Source organism: Callithrix jacchus, chromosome 8 (assembly GCF_049354715.1).
Source record: "Callithrix jacchus isolate 240 chromosome 8, calJac240_pri, whole genome shotgun sequence".
Taxonomy (NCBI): Eukaryota; Metazoa; Chordata; class Mammalia; order Primates; family Cebidae; genus Callithrix; species Callithrix jacchus.
The window spans coordinates 23,059,192-23,073,268 of record NC_133509.1 but is presented as its reverse complement, the minus strand read 5'-3'; the positions used below and the strand labels follow the sequence as shown (position 1 = coordinate 23,073,268).

General features: G+C 48.9%; 1 protein-coding gene across 5 annotated transcripts; it reads right to left on the bottom strand.

The window, feature by feature from the left end:
• Positions 1-4,342: 4,342 nt before the first annotated feature.
• LOC100399689 (golgin subfamily A member 6A) lies at positions 4,343-13,116 on the bottom strand. 5 transcript variants are annotated; one of them, XM_035261822.3, is made up of 13 exons: positions 12,950-13,116; positions 10,899-11,018; positions 10,238-10,297; positions 9,982-10,059; positions 8,950-9,036; positions 8,736-8,843; positions 8,457-8,544; positions 7,946-8,085; positions 6,525-6,743; positions 6,338-6,440; positions 6,157-6,257; positions 5,929-6,058; positions 4,343-5,842 (listed from the first exon to the last, which is right to left on the bottom strand). In XM_035261822.3, exons 1-13 carry the CDS (start codon positions 13,052-13,054, stop codon positions 5,604-5,606), a joined length of 1,578 nt encoding a protein of 525 aa, XP_035117713.2. In that variant the 5' UTR covers positions 13,055-13,116; the 3' UTR covers positions 4,343-5,603. The 5 variants fall into 5 exon arrangements, with proteins under 5 accessions (XP_035117713.2, XP_035117714.2, XP_035117715.2 ...); XM_035261823.3 differs by having other exon boundaries at positions 8,775-8,843; XM_035261824.3 differs by lacking the exon at positions 9,982-10,059.
• Positions 13,117-14,077: the final 961 nt, after the last annotated feature.

Genomic DNA, 14,077 nt, shown 5'->3' with positions numbered 1-14,077 from the left:
AACCTTGCCACACCTGCACCTGTGCCCTCCCCTGCCCAGCCCTCCCCCAGCTGCTGCAGCGCCCCTGCTCTGTGCTTATCTCACCAGCTCTCTCCTCACTTTTTTCTCTCCCATTTCCTCTCTGCTTTATCTGCAACTGCCAACCGATTGGGTCAGGGAAGTCCATCCCATCCTGAGAGCCCCCGGCCCCCCTTCGACCTCTACACAGATCCCCCCTCCTGTCAGAGACCTCCCTTTCCAAGCCTGCCTGGGCGGCTGTTCTGTGACTCACCAGCCACAAAGCCAGCCCCCTTCATCTGTGACTTAGTCTGTTGTAGTGGTGAGCTGACACATCCAGATGTGACCGTCCCCCTCTGTGGCACGCCCCTGCCCTGTTCTAGAAATATCTAGAAATACTCACATATATGTACACACCTACACGTGGCCGACCACCTCGCCTCTGGCACTGGGAGTCAGTCACCGGGCTGTCCTTGTGGAGTCTTGTGGTCCAACAAGAGAAAGTTGTCCCCTGACACTGCCCCTCCAAAGTGCGCCACCTCCAGTGAGCCTCCCTGTTATGCCCGGCGTGTGGGCACCCAAGCCCCTCCATCCCTCCAGCCCCCGCCAAGCATGGGGGTGCTGTGCAGGCAGCCCTGTGGTCTGACAGTCTCTATCAGTCCTGCTGTCCCTCGGCTGAGAGTCAAACCCATTTCTAGATGACGGGGAATGTGTCCTCTGTGGACTGTGTTCTCTGTGGAGCTCAGGGGAGGGGAAAGGGCAGACCATTTCTGGGGTGCTGTTGGGAGCGGTGAAAAGGCCCCACCCTTTCCAAGGGACACTGTTCCTGGAAAGGCCCTGGGGCTTAGCTGGTCTTATCCCGTGAAGCTGGCTCTGGCCACTAGGGGGCAGGGCCATGAACTCAGCCTAGAGGGAACCTGCCTGGCAGCTGGTACTTTAGAGAGAGAGACAGAACAGGCCACCAGGTGCAGACAGGAGAGGGAGGCAGGGGGATGGAAGAAAGATGCTTAGGGTGGATTGAAGTCAGTGCCCTTGGGTGCTGGTACCTGCCTTCCCAGCCACCCCTAGATCAGGCTTCCGAGCCTGCTGGCTGTCAGGGCCGGAAGTGCCATGGCAGTCCCCGTGAAATCCTCCAGGTGTCACCAGGCAGCACACAGGTAACAGGCCTGGAAGGTCCCCAACAGCCCAGCTGGACATGCTCAGACACTGGGGCTCCTCATTCAGTGGCACAAACTCCAGGACCCAGTGAGGGAAATGGGAATACACCAGGCCGAGCAGTGTGACTAAATCCATTTATTCCAAAATAAAAAGCAAAATACTGTCCTCTGCTATCAATAAACAAGTTTCCCAACTGCAAATAATTATTTGAACCTCCTCCCCATGTGCCAGCTCCAACCTCTGCCAGGTACGATACAGGGGGCACCCCAAACCCCTAAAATATACAAAATGTTACACAGATATAATACCTACACTGGGGAAGGGGGTCACCGCAGCAGCCCATGCCCTCACCTGGTCCACAGTTAGCACCACTGTCCTGCCTCAGCTGCCTCTCTGAATAAGATGGGAGCCCCCTGAGGGAAAAGTTGCTTTGGTGAGAGAAAGGAGGCCATCAGGCCTCCTCCAAACCAACCAACTCCAGCAGCCTCTGGCTCCCAAATAACAACCATCATCATCCAGAAATTTAAGGACTCAGCCCTGGTCAAGCTGGCAAAAGGTCTGTCTTTCCCCATTAGACAGGGGTCTTGCTGCCTTAACAATAAAGGGGTGACTGGGAAGGGGTGGCACATGGTGGGTGTAGAGACTCCAGTTCCCCCTTCTCCAGGCCTTGCTGACAGAAGCCTGCTGTTATTTATTTTTATTTTTATCCCATGACTTAAAAAGAAAATCTCATAACTTCCTTTTCATAACATTTATAACTTTTCATAAAATTTTTCTACTTTTTATCCACAATGCTTTTTGCCACAACTTTTCCATTTTTTATCTAATGACTTTTTTATCCCATAACTTTTAATCCCATAAATTTTATTAGTTTGTGTTCTTTTAATAAACACACTTGCATAGTTATATTACAATTTTGTAAAAATAAAAACAGATTATCTCATGCCAAGTGTGCCCAGCGTTTGCAGTCTCAATACCGTTAATACCATAGCTGTCAAGACGCACAAAATTTTAAGGCAGAAACAGCGCTTTGCAGCAACTGAATAATTTATTACATCACAGGAGCATCACAGCAGCAGTCAGTATTGCCACTTTAGACAAAAGCCTCAGGATTTCCATCTTACATTCTGTTCACAGGAGTTCATACAGTGGTAAAAGTCATTCTTAGAAAACTTGGCAAATAAAGCTTTGGACTGGAATTGGCATTTCTTCACTTTTCCTTCCCCCTATTTCTTCTAAACTGCAATATTCATATTTTTTAATGTTTTAAGTAATTTCAAAACATTAAGAGAGCAGTTTTTTTAAATTGCTATTTTTAAATACTCTTTAAGATAAAGTTTTAGAGAAACTATATTGTGAACAGGATAGGACTGATTTACATTTTCAAATTTTCTAAAAAGCAGCTTTGGTTTTAGAACTGAGTTTTATTCATTTCTGGAAAACCTATCAGGTTTAATAAAATCCTTTAAAAATGATTATCATATATTGCAATCTTTAAACAGGTATTTTGATTTTTCCTACAGAAATTCAAATTTGGTCAGTTGAAGACACATTTTAACATTCTGTGTTTTTGATGAACGCTAACCTTCTGATGTTGCCTTCTAAGCCAATTGAAAGCTGCCTTCTACTGAATGAGGAAGAGAACAGACACTTGGCTGAATGAAGTACTGCAGGAGACTCACGTGCACTTTGAAGAAAGACTTAAGTCACTGTCATGTGATTTCTCTTCTTTTAGATTTGTCTTAAATAGATGACAAAATACCTACTCAGAGTGATATTTCGGTTAATATAGTAAATGTATTTTCCTGACTGCCATTCAGCTTAAACATGCCTGTATGGGATTTACTCCACAGGTACCTGATGAACACATTATCATCAGATTGGGTACAGATGCTAAACACTATCTGAAGGTCATTCCTAGTCATTTGTATTTCTTAGGGTAAAAGTGAAGTGATTTGAACTATCAAAATCCCTTTGAAATAATTTATCAATGTATTAGATAAACCCAGTTTCAGAATGATTAAGAAAAACTGTTAGACCAAATAATGTGGCTGATTAACAGGGGTACGATTTCTAGCCCGAGGGTTGAAAATGGACTTAAAGTAACTATCTTTAAACTGAACTCAAAGAATGCAAAAGCGGCAAGTTCAGAAATAAGAAAACAGAACTTTAAGTCCATTTTAAACCCCCAGGCTAGAAATCATACCACTGTTAATTAGCCGCATTATTTGGTCTAACAGTTTTCCTTGATCGTTCTGAAACTGGGTTTATCTGATACATTGATAAATCCCTACAATTTGGAAGAGTCAGTTCAAATCACCAGGACCCAATATTTGTACTCTTTCAGGGAATGCAGGCAAATGTGTTATTCCATCTGTCAAATTGTATGAGTGCTCTCCTATTAATGTCATATTTATGAAAGTATCATGAGGATGCCAAATGCTAAACCTGGAGACGGTCAGTAACTAGGAATCTCCCCTTCAGGTAGCACACATGCATATCTCCCTCCATCCTAACAATGGGAGGTATTTTGGTAGACGGACATTAGAACTTCATGAAGTTTCAACTGTTGATTCTGTCCCAAGCATCATAAAGTTATGATTTATGCAATGTCTGACTGAAAGAATTCATTCATAATGTAGAGACACATTAACATAAATCTTGAACAAAATGTGCCTCTAACTGAAACTGAAAGGTATAAAAACATATTTCTCTCTTGGTAAAGAACTTGCTGAGGAAATAGAACTCTGTGATTGTTAGACACTTTTCCTGATAATACATTGACGTTCACAAACAGTAGATGGCACTGCAGGCTATAAACATTTTACGTTGCATTAATTTCTCTTGATTGTCAAATAAAGTACAATTCTGTCTACTGAAACTCCTTTTTTTTCAGCCAAGTACTCTCACATATATTAGTTTATAATAATGTTTGTGATTATTGTTTAAAGTCCTTTTCGTTGAAGAAAAACAAGGCAATTCCTATGTCAGAGTAACCAAGGTGGTTGAAGAATAGGTATTAGCCAGAGAAGTCTGGATGGTCAAGTCAATCTCGCCTCAAAGAAGCTCCGTGAACACAGAGGGACGCCAGGTGTCACACGGCTTTCCTGCACTCTAGTTCATTCTTGACTACACCCTGTGTGCCTGTTCCAGGGACATTTAAACTTTTTAAAATTTTTTATTCAAATTTTTATTTTTTTTCTGGACATTTAAACTCTGAAAGGATTTTGTTGTTGTTGGAGATGTTTTATGAAAACAGACATTTTATCAGCAACTTGCTATGTGAACTGTAATCAATAGCAATTTTTAAAACTGTGAAATGATACAAAGGATAATCTCATCCGTGGTCTTTTTCTGTGTGCAAGGCACTCATTATACCAAGTGTCCTAAAACATTAACTGTTCAGTCATCAATATTTAGTGCCTATCCATTCTAAGATACAAATTTCCATTCCTGTATATAATATATATGTATATATATATAAATTACACTTTATCTTAAAGGATTTCTTATGACCTTCACTAAATACATTAAGAAGAATGCCAACCAGTGCCCTTTTGTGTACTGAGACTTAGAGTCAGGGGATTAAAACAGGTAACGAGCTCTGACTTTACAATGTATTATAGATGTAAATGCTCTAAGCTAGGAAAGGTTTTCCACATCCACCATCAAAGATGGGAGCCTTTTATTCCTCAGAAATCATCTCTTTATAGGTCATAAAAAGAATACAGCTGCTGCAGCTCATCATGCAGTGTCTTCATGAGCCCAGAGCACAGAAAAACCCTAAAAGAACTACCATAGCGCAGCGCTCATTCTTGGCACGGGAACCAATGAACTACTCTATTCTGCACATACCAGCCATAGCAGGCCGCTTTCCTCTTCTGTGAGATTTTAAAAGCTCCCCAAAATGTTATTACTCCCATTTGCAATACACAGAACATGGAAGAAAGGCTGTTTCCAGTTCTCGGCCTTTCAACAACTCTAAATGTCAGTACTCACAGTAGCACCTTACAAAGTAATAAACAGTGTGCACGTGAGGGCAAAGCACATATTGAGCTAATTAAGAGCTCACTGTAAATAGGATTTGATCAAATATCATAGCAGAACATAAGCAAATTGTATCTGAATTCCATAATGAATACACATGCTTCAATAACATTAAATAACCATGGCAGCCTATTCCAAACTAGCGAGAATAGTTTTGTGCCAATAGTGGGTCTTTGTGTGTTTGAACTCCCACCACGTAAGGGCAAACTCGATAGGCATGCTAATGACCTACGATTATCAAATTAAAAATGAAAAATTCTAAAAAATGCCAAAGTGAACATCAGTGAAAGCTACAGGAAGACCCACTCTCCTTTAACTTTTTACAAATAAACTATAGATTAGAAACACAAATCATCCCAAGTGGCTCTAACATTCAAATGAAGTAAACGTGAAGACTAAACCTATAACTTTGTTTGTTTGTAAACTTCTGGGCCAGCTCTTAGCTGATCGTGATGTTTACCCGCTCCTTCGCCCACAGCCTGGTAAAAGCATGGCGTGGAGGGACTGCTGCCCAAGGGTCGGTGTTGCTGGCTGTCCTGCAGCTCACAAAGCCATGTGCCATCTGCTGTGCAGTGGGGTTCTGGTGTATCCCCCCCTCCTGCAGGCTGCAGGCTGTCAGCGAGGATCACTTGACAAAGTTCTTTGGAGAGAGGGAGGCAGGGATATGAGTGCAGTGCCAGCCTCCCCTGCTCCTGCCTGCCCACCCCGCCTGAGGGCTCTACTCACCATCCTTGTCAGCAGCACCAGGCTCCTGGGGGGCTGGGGCCCCTGGAGTGGGCTCATTAGCAGGGTGCTGGACGACCTCATGGTTGATCATAAGCTGCATCACTGGCCCCTGCAGCTCCAGCAGCTTTACCTGGAGAAACGGGTGCTCAGCTGCCATGCCGGTGCCGGCACCCATGCTCACGCCCACCCTTATCCCCCTCACCCCTGCAGAGATGCTGTACACCTTACCTTCATCCCCTCCTCGGCCTGCGACAGCATGCTAACATCGTTCTTCTGGTGCTGGGTTTTGGCCACTGCCCTCTGACGGTCATTTGGTTTGATGGACTTTCCTGTGGGAGGACAGGCTCAGACACTGGGGCCCCTCCCACCACCCTGCAGCTCCCCCTGCCCTGCCTGGCCTCCTGCTCACTTATCATGTCTCTCTCTCCAGAGAGCTGAATGAATCCGAGCTCTAGTTTTTCCACCCGCTCCTTCAGGTATGAATTCTCCTTCAAAATGTCCATGAAGTCTCTCTGGAGCCGAAATAATGGGGTCACATCTTGGGAGCAACCTGCCCCCTTCCCCACCCTTCTCGGCCCCTGCCAGGACTCACTCACCTGCAGCTGGTCGAGAGCTCCCTGCAGGGCCCGCTGGGTCTCCCCACACCCAGACTCGCTCCCAGTCCCTGTGGCTGCGGCCGCTGCCTCTGGCTCCTTCAGGGCCGAGGCCCCCAGCTGAGCCTGGTGCTGGCAGCACACCTGTTGTTTCTGGAGCTGCTCACAGAGCCGTGCCTGCTCCTCCTGGGCACTGGCTTTAGCAGCGTTCAGAAATGGCACCTGAAGGCAAGAGGTGAGGGTTCTTGTAGAGGCATACACAGGACAAATGAGGCAGGGAGGTAGAGCATAGCCCCTTCCCTTGGGGCCTCAGAGGGTGCACCTGTCAGTCACAAAGGTGTCTGACCACCGGCTCCCGGAAGGGATGAGAATCCAGAAGAATCAGAAGTCAGGGAAACCAAGAGCATAAGGGGGTCTGGGAGGGACCACAGAGGAAGGTGGCCTGCCCATGCGCCTGGCCCCTGGCTCCAGCCCAAGAGACTGCCTCCCTTGCCTAGAACCCCGTGTCTCCTTCCACAGCCTCAAATCTCACATCCTTCTTTCCACCATTTAAACTGTAGGCCACAGACTGCTGAAAAGCAGAGGGAGCCAATCACCATCTGCCAAGTGTGCTACATGCCTAACGCTTTCTACGAATCATCTCATTTATTCCTCAGCACCCACGCAAGGAAAATGCTAACTTCCTTTGGAAGGTAAAGAAACAGAGACTTAGAGATGCAAAGCAGTTGAATGGTGACCAGTGGAATCAAGGTCGGAATCCAGTTTGGATCTAAGAAGACTTTAGTGTTGTTTTGTGACAGAGTGTCACTCTGTGGCCCAGGCTGGAGAGTCGTGGTGCAAACTCAGTTCACCGCAACCTCCACCTCCCTGGCTCAAGCGATGCTCATGCCTCAGCCCCCTGAGTAGCTGGGATTACTGGTGTGCACCATCACATCCAGCTTTGCTGTTTTGTGGTTGTTGTAATTTTAGTAGAGATGAGGTTTCGCCATGTTGGCCAGGCTGATCTCAAACCCTGCCTCAGCCTCCCAAAGTGATGGGACTACAGGTGTGAGCCACCGCACCCAGCATAAAGAGTCTCTCACACCACTGTCTCTTGCCCTATGACTAGGGGGCTCCATGCCTCGAGCTGGAATGATGATGTCCAGACTGGTGTCTGCCTCCCATGGCACCAGGAAGGGTGGAGGCAGGTTAGAAAAATTGTCTCCTTTCTCCCACAGCCATCAGAGCAGGGTTCTGGCTCCCAGGTGCCTTTAGAAAGCCCATTTCATGGGAGGGCTACACTCTCACATTTTACAGGTGGGAAAACAAAGGACTGGAGGGCTGGGGAGGAGGGCAGGCTCCCCAGGTGGGCAACACACCAGCTCCTCCTCTTGCTCCTGGAGCCCCTCCTGCTCAAGAAGCCTCTCCTGTTCTCTCAGCCTCACCTCCGTCTCCCAGAGCCTCATTTTTGCCTCCTGCAGTCTCTCCTGTTCCCGTGGCTCATCTCTCAGGTACTTGGTTTCAGTTTTTAGGTTTTCTTTCCAAGTCAGAGGACCCTGTGGGTGCTTCGGGATCGGGGGTTCAGCTGAGAAAGGAAGCAGACAATAAGGGCCTCTGGATTCTAAAAAAGAAAAAACTCTTCTGGGTGCACAGCTCCTCTCAAGCTCCCCAAACCTGGCCTCACTGCTAATGATTCCTCACACCCAAATGGTAGCCAGTCTTCCAAGCCACTTTCAGATAGAGAGCACTGTGGGTGGCTGACCACGGGCACCCTCCCTCTTTCTGATGGGGACACTGAGGCCCATGGAGATGACAAGACATGCCATCTCCCAGCACAGACCTCTCTCCCTCTGCCTCAAAGCCCTTCCAGCCACCCACCTCCCTGGGGCACTCTAAGCCACCCCCACAGCCCTCTGATGCCAGTCCTGCTCCCGGGTCACGCCAGCCCCATCTTACCCAGAAGGTTTTGTAGGTGGGCAAGGCTCCCCTTCAGCTTCTCGATTTTCATTGCATCTTGACTTTTCTCCATTTTGAATATTTCAATCTGCCCAAAGAACAGCGGGAAAGGGCCCTGGAGAAGGGCTGGTGGCTGGACAGGCTACCATCTCCCTCTCTGCCCCCAGCTACACACAGCCCAGTCCTGTGACCACCCCTGGCTGGACTAGTCTCATTTTACAGATGCCCAGTAAGATCCAGTGACCTATCTAAGGTGGGGGCTGAAGGGTCAGCTCTCACTTCTCCTGCCATTGTGAGGATTTTCTGCTGCCACTGCACCTTCTGTGTTTTGAGTTGTTGAGCGTAAGCGTCTCTTTCTAGCTGAGCTTTCTTAAGACACTCCGTCACCTGCAGGAATGGACCCAGAAGTTAGGAAGGGCTGTCACTGTCCTCACCTGCTCCTGGCCACCTGGGCTCATCTTCCTTCCACATCCCTCCCTCTGCATAGTCTCACCTCTGCCACCTGCGCTTTTAGCAGTTCCCGCTCCTGTAGAAACTGCTGTACCTGCTGCTCAAGGACTGCTTCACGGCGGCTCGAGGGCTGGAGGGAAGAGCGAGAAGCTTCAATCTGGAGAGCCTGGGCCATTCCACACAGTGCCCCTTAAAAGGGCTATGGCTGGGCTTAACACACAACTCAGTCAGTAAAGATCAAGTCACGTCCAATCCCGTGGTCTGGATTTTAAAAGACCTCAGTAAAGTTGGAAGGCACAGGGAAAGAGGCCACAATTACAGCTGGCTAACAGAGGCCCAGAGAGGTCACATCATATCCTATTGTTATTCCTGTCGTTACTACCGCTGTTGGAACCTTTATTGAGTGCGTCACCAGGTAGCGTGCGAACAATCCCAGTTAACCTCACAACCACCATGAGGGGCGGTTACTACCATTACCTCTATTGTGGAGATGGAAAACATGGAGTATTAGAGGTCAGGTGGTTGACTAAGATCACTTAGACAGAGCTGGGATTTGAACACCCAGGTCCATCTGATTCTCTAAGTCCATTTTTTTTTTCTGCTGGGTGTGGAGGCACAGACGGGAAGGGGGAAATGAATCTTTTGCTCATATTTTGAAAGGAGGATACATTCACATAGTCCAAAACTTAGAAGGTACAGAAGGGAAGTATCTCCCAGCCACTTGTGCTCTCACCTGAGTTTTTTACAAATCCTTGCAGACATGTTTTATGTATATTATCATAGTATGTACACACACACACACACACACACACACGTTTCCTCTCTCTACACAAATGGTAACATACTAAAGCTACTCTTCTGTACCTTCACAGTCCAAGGGCCAAGTGCACAGTCCCCCACCTAGGACTTGGCCAAGGCCACAGCCAAGTAAGGGCAGGGCGGGCATTTGGCCTCCAAACTCTGCGTCCGGTGCTGGCTCCCCATAGCGCCCTTCAATTCACCCACAGCAGCCCCAAGGGGAAACTGGAGCCCAGGATTGGCAGTGTGGAATCAGGGGACCCCACTGGACTCTTACCAATAAGTCGATGGTGTTATTCAGTTCACTAGTTGTGACTGAGCTCGAGTCCAGGGCTATTCGTACTTGGTGTGTGCTCTGAGGCACATGCAGAGAGGAGTTGGAGGAGGATTGAGGGAGAGGTAGAGAGAACAATCATTACGGTTGGGGTGTGTGGGGCTGTCTCGGCTGGCAGAGGGGCACCCAGCTGCCACTGTGGGAGAAGGGTGGAGGGCTGGCCTGCAGGGTCACTGTACCTCAGCTCAGGGCCTCTTACCTCTGGACCTTTCATGGTGGCACACGGTGCAGGGCCCTCCTTGTGACCACCTGCTGCTGACTACAAGAGATGAGAGTGCACATGGAGATGTTCTGTCCCCCTCAGTGTCCAAGCCTCTGACTTCCTTTCTTCCCATCAGCTGGCAGCATTTTCTGTTCTGCCTCCCTCAGACCCTTTGTCCCATAACTCCTTTGTGCCAGCTCCTCTCATGGTTCTGATCTCCCACCACCCCCCCCCCCCCGGGGCCCTTTCAGTGACTCTTAAAGGGACAGCCTGACAGCAAATGGCTGTTCTCATTGGGCTGGCTTCCCCCTTGAGACTGGGGGTGAGGAAAACAAAACAGCAAGGACCATTTCCTGGGTGTCCTGGGTGTTTACAGCAGGCCATGTACTAGGGATTAACAAAACAACAGCAATAACGAATCTCATTTCACCCTCACAAATGGAAGTCAGACAATATCACCTCTATTTCACAGATGTGAAAGGAGAGGCCCAAAAAGCTCAAGGAACTTGCCCTAAATCCTATCCCTCGCAGATGGAGAGGCGGGATTCAAACCCAGAATTCCTAACCAGTACCCAGAAGTTCTTCCACAACCTTAACAATTACCCTCTACTGCCCCTTGGGCCCCTTTTCCCCAGAAGCCTGGCCAGCCAAGACTCACATGGCATGGTGACTGGCAACCATCAGAAGCGGATGTCTCACGGCTACTGTTGTTTCTTTTCTTTCTTCTTCTCACTCGAGATGGAGCAGCAGGGCTGTTTCTTTGTTGAAATTCTTTTAACTGTGGGAAAAAGAGCAGTAACGCCCATGAGAACTACAAACCCCTACAGTCACAACCTACTTTACAGTTTTTACAAAATACTGTTATACACCATCTGATTTAATGCCACCAACAACTCTATACTGTGTTGTCACACTCACTTAGTGACTGAGAGGGATTGATGTCATGACAAAAAAAAAAAAAAACAAAGAGAGAAAGTAATACTAAAACTTAAACTCATTCCTCTGACTCCAAGCTCTAGGGTTTTGCCACGAATCAGCAACTGCCAGAGACCAAAACCACAGGCAGAGGTAGAAAAATCAACATGAAGTAGGCAGGAACTGTATGCCGTGTGGTTTAGCATCATAAAGCCTCACATGAGCACCACTGGCCGGGAGCGGTGGCTCATGCCTATAATCCCAGCACTTTGGGAGGGTGGATCACAAGGTCAAGAGATCGAGACCATCCTGGTCAACAAGGTGAAACCCCCACTCTACTAAAAATACAAAAATTAGCTGGGCATGGTGGTGCGCGCCTGTAGTCCCAGATACTCGGGACGCTGAGGCAGGAGAATTGCTTGAACCCAGGAGGCAGAGGTTGCGGTGAGCCGAGATCGTGCCATTGCACTCCAGTCTGGGTAACAACAGTGAAACTCCATCTCAGAAAAAAAAAAAAAAGAAGAGCACCAGTACCTCTCACACTTTTATATCAATGTGTCCTCATGGCAGAAGGCAGCCTTTTTGTTAAATCTGGGAATTCATCAGAAGGAGGACAACCCAAGTCTTATTGAGAGAGGTCTGGTATACTCTTAGAAACCTATGTGACTGTCATCCCTAAGTACATTAATGCTTTTGCTCTCTCTAGAGACTCAAGGGAAACTGATGCTTCAGAAAGATGTCCCATGTTTATCCCGTGGCATTCAAAGTAGCCTGAGTTGCAATGATTTGAGGAAGATTCAAGCTGTCAGTTTCAATTTCCCAAGATCTGTTCCACAGAAGATGAGCAAATCTCACTCCAGAGGCCAGTGACTGAGGGCAGTCTGGTCCCAAAACCATGGAGAATTTGAAGATGAGCTGGAGAACTCAGAAAGTAACGTCAAAGTCTCTCTGGAGAGTAGAAGCCTGAGAGAAAACCAAACCAAACCCATTCTCCCATTGCCACCCAGAGACACTGTCAATGTTTTGAGCTCATGTGGGAAGTGTAGGCTTTTCACACTGTCAAGGTCTATGTTAAAGGAGTGGGCAGCCTGAAACCTCTCACTCCTAGGTCCCATAGTCCACATTCCCCAACCAGCTGGAAATGTGTGCTGGGACCAGAGGAGCCAGAAATGCTATGAGAATGCTTAGGGGTCTGGGCGGTAAGATCAAAGGCTGGTCTTGTAGCAGGAATGATGGTTCCTAGAAGGACTGTGACATCACTACATCTCACTCCTCCTGGGGGAGGGGACTACACCCACGAGATGCCTGAGTCACTGCTCCATGATGGGGGAGGGGGATGCAGGGTTGGGACCCAGGTCCTTGGAGATGCCAGCCCAAAGAGCACAGGGAGGCCACCCTGGGGGAGGAGGAGGGGAGGGCAGAGTCTGCAGCAGGGATTCCCAGGAGTCACCAGCCCAAAGTCACCCAGAAATGACTGGTGAGGGCGGGGGCTGGGAGACCCAGGTCCTTAGAGATGCGAGCCCACAGAGCCCAGGGAGGTCAGGCTTGGGGCAGGAAAAGGTGAGGTCCAAGTAGGGAGCGGGGAGCCTCAGGAGTTACACATTCAAAGTCACCCTGGGGTGATTGGCAAGGGTAGGGGCTGGGCTCCTTGCTGAAGGGGTGGGGCTGACAAGACGTTGGTAGGGGGAGCCCAGAGGCAGCAGGGTTAGGGGCCCACCCAGTCTGGTGTGTCTCAGAAGTGTTATGGACTGTGGCAGCGGTCTTGCTGTTGGAGGGGATCTGTGTGCATGTTACCTTTTTCCTAGCCGAGGCTATCATCTTGCGAATTTCTTCTGACATCGACATGGTGGGTGGGGGAGGGAGGTGGGGTTGGGGAGGGAGGTGGGGTTGGGGCCACATCAGCACAATTCAAAGGAGCACTGGTGAGCAGCTCCACTCCTCTACCAGGCAGCTGTGTGTCTGAGACAGAGGAGGCGTAACCAGGGCCACACTAGAATGTAGAACAGGGGCGTGGCCTTCATGCTCCAATCCCATTGGTCATGAGAAAGATGAAAGGAAAGGAGGCGTGGCTAGGCAGCTCCAGAGAGACCTGTGGCATCCCAAGGAAAGCTGCCCCTGCAACTCCTGTCCCCGCCCACTCTGAGAGGGGTGGGGCCACCCACTCCGGAAGAGTGGAAGGGCTGACTTTTGCCTTTGAACTTTTACATATACCAGAGCCTGGAGCCCAGTGTTTGGGGAGGTGACTGTATGGGGAGATGACAGTGTGGGAAACAATCCTGCCTAGGCCAAGGTCTCATGGAGCCCAGGGTTCCCTAGGGCCAGGAGAGCACTGGAGCACACCCTGACAACCATTGGAAACCTGAAATCCACACCTGCAGATCAAGAAAGGGGTTCAGTCTCCAATGCACCTGCAGCCAGGTGAGACAGGCACAGGTGGGTGCCAAGCAGATCTCCTGCCTGACCTTCCTCTCCTACCTCCCCCAAGCAAAGGAGAAGTGACAGCTGCCCATCAGCCCATTGCCTAGATTGAAGCCAATGAATCTGGGTTTCAACAGGCAAGTGTAACTTCTGACTGTCCCAGGCCTGGCCCAAGGCAGTCATGTCTCTGGTGAGGACGTGGTAGACAGATGTGATGTTCCCAATGGCTCTATAAACCTCTTGTTGAGGATAATCAAAGAAATGGGCAAGACCATCATGCTCAGCCAAGAACCTGTCAGGTCCAGAGAGAAGTCAGTTTGGTTCCAGGCCTGGCCCTGGAAGGATGGTGGACTGGGGGCAGCCACAGTGTAGGGGAATGGATGGCCATGGGCTGCGTGGCCAAGGCTGCCAGCTCCTGCAGCACCTGCGGAACGTCAGCCCAGGCCTGGCTCTGCACTCACGCTTCTGCCTGGAGCCACCGGTGCCTGGGCAGCAGCCTGAAGT

What these genes read in the sequence shown, in the direction of transcription:
- LOC100399689 (XM_035261822.3), bottom strand. Translation starts at nt 13,054, where the DNA reads ATGTGGCCCCAACCCCACCTCCCTCCCCAACCCCACCTCCCTCCCCCA. An exon ending in TCCTCACAATGGCAGGAGAA is followed by an intron (nt 8,545 to 8,735) that starts GTGAGAGCTGAC and finishes TTCTTTGGGCAG; the next exon opens with ATTGAAATATTCAAAATGGA. An exon ending in TGGAGAGAGAGACATGATAA is followed by an intron (nt 6,258 to 6,337) that starts GTGAGCAGGAGG and finishes GTCCTCCCACAG; the next exon opens with GAAAGTCCATCAAACCAAAT.